At 32.3% G+C, this 12,407-nt stretch overlaps 1 protein-coding gene across 1 annotated transcript; it reads left to right on the top strand.

Annotated features, from left to right (window-relative positions):
• The first annotated feature begins 8,091 nt into the window (after positions 1–8,091).
• LOC112789798 (uncharacterized) lies at positions 8,092–9,211 on the top strand. The gene has a single exon (XM_025831843.3). The coding sequence runs from the start codon at positions 8,270–8,272 to the stop codon at positions 8,819–8,821; it is 552 nt and encodes a 183-aa protein (XP_025687628.1). The 5' UTR covers positions 8,092–8,269; the 3' UTR covers positions 8,822–9,211.
• Positions 9,212–12,407: the final 3,196 nt, after the last annotated feature.

The following is a 12,407-nucleotide window of genomic DNA, read 5'->3' as shown; positions in this document are numbered from 1 at the left end:
TGCGAAATTCTATAAAGTTGCAGAAATCAGTTTTAAACACCAAACTTTAAACGTTCATAACTTCCTCTACAAAAATTCATTTTCATCAAACTTTATACCAATTTAAAGATCTTTAAATGAACTTTAATTTAAGACAAATTTCAACCAATTTCGAAAATAGAGGCTCAAGTTATGATCCGTTAAAGTTTACCAAAAATTGGTTTTTACAAAAAATTTGCTAGGTTCTCAAACTTCCAAATTCCATAACCATAACATACACAATTCATCACAAAATACTACCACATACTACACTTTACCATTTCATTGCATTTTAATCAACTCAACCTCTATTTCACTCAATGTCTCCACCATACCTCAACAAAAATTAACAATTTCCAACTCAAGATCTCAATAATCAACGCCATTCACCAAAAACAACATCATAATTCAACAATATCCTTCATCAATCATCATAATTACAAACAACACCAATACTCATCATATTATCATCATAATTCATAATTCACATATTCTAACACTCTATATCATCCTCCTCATCATCAAACATAAATTCACATATAACTAATCATGCACCAACATCATTCAAACCTATATTAGAATCAACTAGCCTAAGTGTCCAGAAACATTACATATTACATAAAGAAAACCGAAATCATACCTTGGATGATTCCTAAAATGCACCAAACACCAAAACAAAGCCACCAAGCTCGATCCACAAGCCTCAAACCAACTCCAACAAACACCAAAATTCAATATAACATCACATAACATACAAACATCAAACCTAGGATTCATAAAAATAACTAAACACAAGGGTTTAGTGAGACCTTACCTTACCCAACGAGATTAGGAGCAAAACCTAACAATATTCCAATGCTAGATCACCCCTAAACAAACAAAATCACAAAATCTACTCAAAAACCAAACATAAAAATGTAGAATTACTTAGGGCAGAAAAATGGAGTAGGCGATGCAAGTTCTTACCAGAAAGGCTTTGTTATAAATGAAGGGCTCAGTGAGAGCTTCGCGTGGCCGTAAACGGCTCATCAATCGGAGCCTCGTAGCTCAAGTTATGACTAAAAGAAGAAGAAGGTGAATAGTGCAAACGCTCACCTCCACTCTTCTCACTTCAGCAGCGCCCCTTTCTGTTTTAGGGCTAGAAATGAGCTGAAATGCTCATTAGTTGTATTTATATATGTTGGGCTTATGCCCAACTTGAGCCCGATTCAACCCGTTAGCATTTTAGCCTTTTAGTGTTAGAGCTGGTACTGTCGACTTAAGTGCCGGTACTGCCGGCTTAAGTGCCGATACGCATTTTTACAAAAGTTTTCTGTAAAAGATACATTTTTCTACTCAGAAAAATTCATTGAATTCAAATTTCACCTTTTTAGTTTCAAAAGACTATTTCTATATTTTCGAACATATTTCGGGCAGTTAAAAAATTATTATTTTATTAAAGCGGTTATTCCATTTCTTACAGAGAGAGTGCAGAATGGTGGTGGGGGGGAAGAAACTTCGATTGACGAGCCGTCAGCGATCACACGTTTGTCTCGGAGTCCTCTTCAATTCTATCTGAACAAAGTGGTAAGAAACTTTGTTATTTGTGCTCATTTTTCTTTCCCTTTTTGAATTCACATTTTAGTGTGAGTATTGAATGATTTTGGTGATTTTGGTGGTTTAGGTTCAATATAGCATTGGATAATTGTTGGGTTTTACTCCAATTTTGAGTTGATAAGATAAGAAACTATTTAATCCCCTATGAATCATAAATTAGCAAATCCTATGTTAATTAAAAATTGGGTCCGTAAAGTTTATATTGTTTGAAAAACGAATAAAGAATCATCTAAAACGAAAAAGTTATACATGTTCAAAGTTAGGTGCATAAAATTGGATTTCTAAAAACTTAGCAGTTTTTTACCAATTCTGCAATGGATGCGCACGCAGAAACACTCCTGCAATTGTTTAGGAGGAAAAATTCATAAGTTAATTCTAAACTAAAATTGTACATAAATCGTGATAGAATAGTGTGGTTTACAAAAATATATAAATCGTCATATCCTACCACTATTTACTCACAAATCTAATAATGTCTATTAACACATAAATCGTGATAAGATAGTAGACTTTTAAAATTATATATAAAATTCACTAGCCTAACATGATTTATATACAAAAAGACAAACACCGAATACCCTGTCACGGTATAGGTACAAATAACCAAGAGTCTTATGCATCAAATTTTAGAGTAAAAATCAAACAAAACATAAAAAAATAACTTATGAATAGTATTTCAATAAAAAATAATTTTCATAAATTTATAATAATTAAATATTAAACAATAATGCAAAGTTTAAATTGAAAATATAAAAATCTTTCTAATAAAACATGTAATATATTTGATACAAAAAATTATATATATATATATATATATATATATATATGATTTTTATAAATAAATAAATTAAATATTTTGTTTACTAATATATATATATATAATTTATGAAAAAATTATGGTTTTATATCGTATTACACATATTATTTATAGCGGAACTGAAACAAGTGTATTACATGATAAACAAAATAAATGTATATCTATATTATTTATACTATAAATGAGACATAAATATTTGTAGATATAAAAATATAATATTTTTAAAATTTAAAAATAAAAATCTATTTATAATATCATATAGACTGATTTAAAAAACATAAAATTAAAATAATTCACTGCAAAAAAAATCGGAAAATAGCAGCATTTTTTTAGAGAATTACAACGATTATAATACAATTAATAGAAAAAAATATTATAATTACTCGAAAACTAGTATTTTAGATATATTATACTTTGTCTAATTATTTTTCATAAGACTAATTATCATCGGATTGTCTTTGAGTGTATTAATTTTTATTCGGATTAAGAACACTATTGTAGAAAGATATTACTATGATACTAAGTTGTTATTGTTATTAGAAGAATTTTATGATCTTTTTAGGTTTAATTATTTTGTTGGTCCTATAGTTTTGTAAAATTTTTAATTAGATTTTTATATTTTTTTTTAATTGAGTCCTTATACCAAATTTTTTTTAATCGAATCTCTATACTTTTTTTTTATTTGAGTTCCTGCACCCATTTTTTTTAGTTGGGTCACTATACAATTAAACCAATTACCGCTAAAAGAGACCTAATTTAAAAAAAAATTGGTGTAGGGACCTAATTAAAAGAAAAAAAATATAAAGATTTAATTAAAAATTTCGCAAAACTATAAAGACCAACAGAATAATTAAACCTTTTTTTATTTTATAAATATGGTCTAACATATTTGAGATATTAATTACTGAAAGATAAATATTTTCAAATATTAGTTTATAAGCAATTATAATATGTTATTCATAACATATATTTTTATATTTGTTTAATTTTTATTCGATAAAATTTAATATGATAGGTTTTTGGTTATTTTTACATAAATCGATATTAAGTGTTTGGCCTTTTTTATATAAATTGTTTTACGCGCGTGATTAATCATAATTTATGTACAACTTTAAAAGTTTACTATTCTATCATAATTTATGTATTAATAAACAGTATTAGATTTGTGAATAAATAATAATAGTGCCACAATTTATATACTTTTATAAAACATCCTATTCTATCATGATTTATGTACCATTTCAATTTAAAATTAACTCATATATTGTCCTGCTTTACTACGATTTCACTACAAGAAAAATGTTAAATATCGTTGAATTTAACGTTGGACATTAGTATTAACTTTGCTCACAAATTTAGTGATGATTTTGTTGTAAAATTTGTCATGCCAAATAATTACCGACGGATAACCTCTTCCGACAATAACGTCGCTAGTAATCTTTGGCGGGAAGACAAGCCAAATAGGCACTAAACTTAGCGTCAGAGCTACTGTCGGATTTTTCTGAGGATAGACACTTTTAATGAAATGTTGTGTTTAGGTGATCCACATTACCGTCGGAAATATCCGCCGGTAAATTCGACGGTAACCGTACCCTAAAAGTAAATTGCGAACCCCTCCCCCTTCATTTTGAATTTGCTTTCTCTCTCTTACCTCTCACCTTTCTCTCCCTCTTTAACCACTCACCCTCCCACACACACTCTCTCTAACCTTCTCATCTCTGTTAACCTCCGCCACTGCCACTACTACAAACGTCGCCGCCGCTGTTTGGAATGCTGCTACTGCTGCTGCAAACACCACTGCTGCCGCTGCTACAAACGCTCCTGTCGCTTCTGCTTCTGCCACCACAGCATCTCCACCCATGTTCTCCGCTTTTCACTTGTTCTGCATTCAAAATTTTTTTGTTGAACTCTGTTTCTTTCAAATTCTATTACTTCAAGTTAATTAATTAGTTAGTAGAGTTTAGTTAATTTTATTTTTTGATTTAGTGGATTTAGGTGGTTAGGATAGGTTAGAATATGTTAGATTAGGCTCTGAAATTGCTGAAAAGTGTTGAATTATTGAGTTGTTTGCTGATTCACCATGCTGAATTGTTTGGAAAATTCTTGACTGTATTAATGAGTCACTATTTTACTGTTGATTTTGATTAATTTTGATACTGAAATTGTTTGGATAATTTTAATTTCGTTCATTCACTGCGTTAAGGTCATTTTTGCTGAAAATTTACTACTGGACTTGTTTGTATTATGCTTTATAGTTGCTTGTTGTGACTGGACATAACTGGATTAATCCTTGTTTTGAAATTGTCGCTTATCAATTCCTAATTCAGTGCATCAACTTTGTATTAATTTTGCATATAATTTTTCATCTTCATCACATTCGTGAGTGAATTTTGCTTCCAATGTATGTTGAAATATGGAATCTGGCCACAACATTGCTATTTTGAATGTGTATCTGTTGCATTGCATCTTCAGTTTTATGCAATAGCAGTAATTGCAGTGCAATGCCAATTTAAAAAAACTTAAAGGCAAAGAATCATAGAATATATGAAAGTGCAAATATTTCTTGGACATTTTGTATCTACTCTTGATGCTATTGGTCTTGTAATGTATGCTTTATAATTCCATCAATGTAATTAGCTTTAGATATATGGAAGTATACTTCTGTTGAGGGGACTATGATTTGGATTGTTGTAAAGGTGTGTTGATTTGAAAGAAGAGTGTATACGTAAGATGGGCCAGAGTTTTTGGAAGTAGTGTATATTAGTTTGTTTGTTTATTATTGTCAGCATAGTTCTCATACCATTAATATACTATTATGCTTTCTTGTGGCTTGATTTGCCTACTTATCTTTTTTTATTTGTTTGGTGATAATAGATAATCATTTGGAACTTGAAAGTATTTACCTGTGGGGTCTCATCGTCTTAGTAAAGGACTCTCATGCTTTTTTTTATGGATTATCCTGCGAATGATTGAGAAGGGTTGATAGATATTTGGTAGCGATGGAACCTTTGAAGAGTAGAGGAATCCGAATTTTAGGGGAGACTCTCACGAAATTTTATAAGATTTTGAGTGAAATTTGAATCAATTGTTTGATTGTGTGTTGATTGATGCTATGGATTGAGATTTATTGGATTTGTGTAAATAATAATATACGCTGATTATCGTGAGTAATATATTCGCTGTGCAGATGTGACGACAGGTAGAAGAGGTAAGTCGAGTGGGTCACGTGGTCGTGGTAGAGGGCGGACTTCCACCGAATCCCTAACGACTGTCCAGTCATCACCCTCTACCTCAACTACCCCATCGATCCCTGTGACATCACAGGCGGGTCCAGTAGACTAGTAATTCATCATGCCCCAAACCCGAACTATGTGTCTCCTTATGCTATACCCTCTGCAGATCCAGCAATGACAGAGACCGCGGTGGGTGATATCTCCAGTGCCACCAGCAGGATGTCCCTCTACTACCGCCCGTCATTCGGCTGAGGATTTGGCCCAATGGCATGCAGTCATGAGTATATACAATTTTTTAAGTTTATTATGCGTTTCTATATGTTTGTTAATCTTAAGTTTAGTATTCATTTCTATGTGCTTGTGAATGTTATGCTTTTTCTTTACAAGATTTGCACCGAACCCCAACGCTTGCACACAGGAGATCATCGACGTCATTAAGTCGATGTACGACCACCCATGGCTGACCTACACGCAAATCTCGACTGAGACCGGAGATCGATGGTTTCAGAAGTGGGCGGTAAGAATCTAATAATGTTGAATTAATTAACTGTATTTGAATTGTATCTTATTCCGACTAACTTTTGTAATGGTGAATCACTTTTTGCAGTTGAAATTCCTATGAGATGCGGAGCATAATCTCATTATCCGGAAGATATACGACCATTGGGCAGCCAAACGACTTCAGCAGATGATGAGTGACATTTGGCGGGGTTGCGACCACCTAACATCGTAGATCCGTCCATCCATCAAGAAGGAACTGGAGACCTATTTTGCTAATGATGAGGGGTTTAAGTGTCGCTGTCTAAAGAACGTCGCTAACAGGGGTTCACCCAGGTCGTCGAAGTATACAGATGGGTCGGCAACCTTCATGAAGATGAAGAGCAGACTGGTAGGTTTTTTGTCATTGTTTAATATTTTGAGTAGTTACTTGAATTAGTTGTTTAATTTGTTCATTTATTTTATTGGTTGATATATTAATTTGTAGTCTAAGTCGTTAGACCGTGAGGCGACACTAGCGGAGACCTTCAAGTATATCCATACTTTAAAGGCCAATAAGGAAGGATTTGCTAACTAGCGGTCAGTGGCCCATTATATGAGTTTAAATTAATCCTAAGTTTCAAATTTATTTGGTTTTAAGTCATTTATTTAACTATTATCCTAATCACGACATGTGTGACACAGGAGGGCTACACACAGAGGTTGGAGGCCGCAACACAGCAATCTCAGCCGCTTAGTGGGGGACGAAGTCTGCTCTGAGACCTCAATGGTAGATCTGATAGGGTTCGGCGGGACACCGCCTCTGAACCCCACAAGAATCGCTGCTTCGGATTGGGTCGTTCTTTGCCAGTGGCCTCCGCTCCTCCGCGTTGGCGGCTTTCTCTGCCTCTACCACCAGTCCTACCAATCCCCAAGAAGTTGTCGACTTGAGGGAGGAGGTGCAAAAGCTGGCGCAAAAGCTTCACCAGCAAGTGGAGCAGTCTAAATAAAGGTACAACAACCTTCTTGCACGCATGGGAGGAGTCATTGTCATCAGCTCATACCTGACGGAAAAGTTGGAGCAGCTCGATCAGTTGCGAGAGTAGATGGAGCAGTACAACCATTAGATGCACGTTGGAGGCAGCAGCACTGCTAGTTCCAGCGGCAACGCTGTTAGTAGGGATCCGATGTTAGCACCCTTACCGCCGCCTCAATAAGGGGACCACGACGACGACGACGACGACGATTATCGGGATCTGTATTCTACCTTTGTGACATTTTATTGTATCCAGACCATTTATTTTTAATAAAATAATTTGTTAATTTCTGCTAATTTTAGATTTCTGCCGACAATTTTGTTAACAAGAATTCTAATTTGACTACCACTTGCGACTTAGCTATGCTAAAAAAATATATAAAAAATACTACCGTCAGATTTACCATCCGATTAATCCGACGATAACTTGGCGCCTAAACTTGTGAAATGGCACCAAAGTTACTGTTCGATTAATTCAACGGTAATCATCAACTCAGTTTTAACAAATTCATTGAAAATACCGACAAAAAATCTACCGATAATTAGCGTTAAATAAAAAAAATCTGCTGATAAATAATTTTTGGTATCAATAATACTCTCAATTCTTGATCGACTAATTGTAAACTAATTATCGACAAATTTATTTAATAAATTTAATGGACAATATTTTTTTGTAGTGTTATTTTTTGGTACAAAGTTCTCTTAGAACGATATATATTATGAAAGGATTTTTTGTATTTCATTTTTGTTCGGAGAAATCATGTAAAATTAGTTTCTTTTTGTAATTTATTTGGGTAAAAAAGCCGAAGGTACACTATAGTAAAAACAAAAAATAAAACTTACTCTTGTGTGAATCGATATATTATTATTGTATTCTATGTGTGTATATATAGATAATCTTAAATCTTAAAAATATCTTAGTACACACGTATAAGGTAACCGGAGATTCAGACATGCGCAGTGACCAGATTGCGACACAGAAAAGAACCACAGAAGAATAACGAAAGAAAAAGGGGTTTTTTATTAAAAAAAAAAAGAAAAAAGAAAAGAAAAGTTGTCTGTTTGGTTCTGTTCTTTCTCTGGGTTTTGTCTATGGCAAAAGTAGAAGATGAACAACAACAACAACCCCCAAATTCTTCATCCATGGAGCCACCTTCCTCGTACATCTTCCTCCTCAACATCATGAGCAAAAGAAGAACATGGGCATGTCTCTTCTTGCTTGTTTATGGCACCCTCTTAACATCTTCATGGAACTTTCTGAAATCCATGCTCTCTTGGTACAATCTCCAAGCTCAATCTTCATCATCATCTTCTTCATCCTCATCTGGGTGGCCAGCAATCTACACCTCAGTGATTCTTGGCACAGTTTTCGGGATCCTTTCAATGGTTGCAGCTTTGGTTGTGATGGTACCTGCGATTCTTGTGACATGGATAACTATAGTGGTGCTCCTTGCTTTCTTCGGTAAGCCGAAAAGAACTTTGGTTGTTGAAGGTAGGAAGATTACAAGGGAGATTTTTGGGTTTGTGGTTAAGATTCTTTTGAAGGAAGGGAATCTTGTTGCTGCTGTTTGTGCTGTTTTGGGGTATTTTGCTTTGGTTAGGAGGAATAATTATGATGGACAAGCCTCTGCTGCTGTTGATTGATATTTTGGGGTTTCCAATTTGGTCATGATTGGATTTTGGGGTTTGATCATGAAGATTCATAGATTGGGGTTTTCCAAAATCATGGAAGGTTGGTGTTCATTTGGTAAAGTCACTTAATCTCTCTCTCTCTCTCTCTCGTTCTTTTTTTTTTCCCCTTTTTGGGAAGGTATAGAGTAGGGAACTAGATTAGAATTAGAAAAGTTGGAAACTTTGACAATGTTACTGAAATGTATTAAGTGCTAAATATGCTTAATTATCTTGGTATATGATCTTGTTGATTCATTAATTCCAAAACTTAGAAGCTAGTTGTTGTGTTGGTCACCAAGATTGAGCTATTTATTGTTTGTATATACTTGATTCTGAACCAACCTGAAGTTAGTTATTTGCAAATACTCTAATCTTTAACTAGAAAGTGAAAACTAAAGCACATTTGTGTTTTCATGTGAAATTTATAGTTGAATACCGTTTGACGAAATTATATCTAATTGTTCTTCGCCGTCAATTTTATACGCAGACAACTGCATAATGTTTATGGATAGCTACCATTTGGTGGAATCTTAGTTAGGCCAAGTTAGTCAAATTATTGGTAAAAAGACTCGAATGTGTGTGGTTCGGTTTAGAACTTAGAACAGGATAAAAGAGATGTGATTCAGTTGTTATTGTTCCGTGTCTGTTATTTTAGTAAATTGTATCTTTTAAAACCGCAACTTAGAATCCATAGAAATGGAAAAATTATTTTTTATGAAAGAATTATTTGATGACTATTCAAGTCAAATTAGGCTGTTGAGTGAAGATTAGGCCATACTTTTAATCTTATTTTATACTTGTTGATATTGCAAGGATTAAGTGGTTCCCTACCTTTCATATTTAGCCATCAGAGATATCATCTTGTCTCAAGTCAAGTATAAATTATTTCAATATAAAAAGTATAAATTTATTCCGAAATAACTATAGTTACAGGTCAAGTTCTGGTTGAAGAAATTTCTTAGGAAAGGCAACATTAATCATTGAACTTCAGCAGATAACAACCTTTGGCACCAATGAAGTGACTTTGTACTTGGTGCTAGTGTCTTATGATCGATCCTTTTGGATCTTTTTGGTTCATCTTAGAGAGTGAAATGACAAATATACCCATAAAAATAGATTATATCCGGATGGAATTATCTATAAAAGAAAAGTTTGATTTGGACAACAAATCTACCCAAAAAAAAGGTATTTTTTCAGATCTTTAACACCAAGTTTTTGCGGATATCAAAAGAATTTATCTTTTTTTTTTCCTATTATTATACAGGTAAATTAGTTCGTACATAATTTTTCCTTAAAGTTTTTCGTAAATAAGTTTGTTTTCTAAATGATTTTTTGACGGTATATTTGTCATTTCATTTTACACTTACACCTATGGAAGTATATTTGGATTGAATAGTGGCAATTGAAAAAGAATGTCTATTCAAATACAACAATTGAAAGTTAAAAGATTATAAAGAAAATAATAGTGATTAACTGATGATGTAATTGATTAATCACCAATCGGTGTGACTGTATATGGTGTTATATAATCAATTCTCTTTTGCCCCATGATTATGTCAAAGGGACAATGAGGTTTGCTTAGTAATTAGTATAATATGCCGGTGATGATAGTAAGGACTAGATTGAAACTACAATAGTAAACTCTTGTTTTGCTTGTACTTCTTCCCATAAAGGGTCAAGCTTCAAACAGATCAAATAATAATAATATAAATGAAATATTTCATTTGATCAATTATTAAGCTCATTGAAGTTTATTTTGAAAGATATCAGCCACCTTATTGATATCTCCCAATAGTGGCAAACATTATGGAGAAAGACCTCCCATCTCTTCAGGTTATAATTTTCTTGGGTACTCTATTGCCTTAAAAATGGTGTTAAAGGAGAAGCTACTAACCAATAAAATAATTGGGAAATGGTATTCAAATCCCTATTTGAAGGAAAATGCTAGAAGATTTGAACCCTCTTTCATTTTGGAATATTAATCTTGATTAAGAAGTGATGTCCCATGAATAGAGGACATTTTTGGAGAAATTCATGTGAAAGTGAACTAACACTTAATAATACATATTTGAATTTTGGAATGATGTCATGTTGCACATGCCAACTGATCCAAGTCTCTTTCAGATTTTCTTTCTCTTGAAAGATCCACTTGCTACCTACAAACCGAACTTGGAATTAATCAATTACTTTTTTAAATGTATTTTAATTTGATATATATCTCTATAATTTTCACTATTTAATAATGTAAGGATTCAGTTTGTATATATTATAGGGGTGAAATTAAAATGTAACTTTGTAATATGAAGAGCGCTTAACAAACTAGATTGCATTAATGATTGATATAGTTTTTGAAAAAACAGAGTTTAGTTAATATGATCTTTATATAATTCACATGAGTTCTTTTGTTATCTTTTCTCTTGACACCATGATTTCATCTTAAGAGCATCACGAATAAGTATGAGACATTGAAACTTTTGAGATTAAATTGACTAAATTGTAAAATTTTAAATGCCATTTTGAGTATTAAACTTAGCTATATAATATACTTTCAAAGGTAAACTAATTTGGATTAGAAGAGACACACTCTTAAACGGAATTCAGATTAGAGACAGATTAGTTTTTAACTTATCGGTTTAGAATTGTAGGTAACAAACAAAAAAATCAAAGTAAAATATATAAATAGAGATAGTATATACAAAAACTCATTTGTTTGGTAGAAATACAAAACTTTTTGTTTCATAAATAAAAAACTCTTCTATTTTTGGTATTCATAAATTATATTGTTTACATTTTTATATTTCTATTTCAGAGATAGAATCTATGTGCAACTTAATAATATAAAACTGATCCATAAAATTTTGTAACAGAAAATGATTGTTACAAAAAAAGTAAAATAAAATAAAATAAAATATTATATAAATATTAAAAATCAATTACCAAATCAGTTATTATTTATTTATGTATGTTTATACATATTGAATCATATATATTTCTAATTAAATAACCAACCACCAAAATATTCAAACCTGCTATAATAGAATAATCAAACCTACAATAAACATGTAATCAAGATTTTTGCAGTAGCATAATAATTGAAAAAATTATAAATCACCAATATATATTTTAATAATAATAAAAATTAACAATAGAGATCTGATTGCGTTTCGTGTAAAAGTGGTAGGACTCATGCAACCAAAATCCAGTGAAATTAAAATTATGGACAAGTGGTTGTATTCTTTCCTTAATCACCTACACATGTAGAACCTTTACGCACATTTTTGTTTCTTCTTGCTTCGTTTTAGTGGAAAAGTGGCACAATACCTTTTGTGGCCAGCCACTATAATACTAACATTAATGGGAGTCAGTTGAAAAGTGAGCATGTAGTGCCTAGAGCTAGATCCACCCACCTTTCCCTTTCATTTTATTTATGCAATTTTCCTTTGTCATTATATTTATTAACAATAGATTTTGATTTGGGTTAGGAAATCAGGCCTAATGGAACTTGAAAAGTGATATATGGACTCGTATATATAATTAGCCCATTTTCATGAATAAGTAA

Source organism: Arachis hypogaea, chromosome 3, assembly GCF_003086295.3.
Source record: "Arachis hypogaea cultivar Tifrunner chromosome 3, arahy.Tifrunner.gnm2.J5K5, whole genome shotgun sequence".
Lineage (NCBI taxonomy): Eukaryota > Viridiplantae > Streptophyta > Magnoliopsida > Fabales > Fabaceae > Arachis > Arachis hypogaea.
The sequence above is the reverse complement of the archived record's forward strand: the minus strand, read 5'-3'. Positions and strand labels throughout refer to the sequence as shown.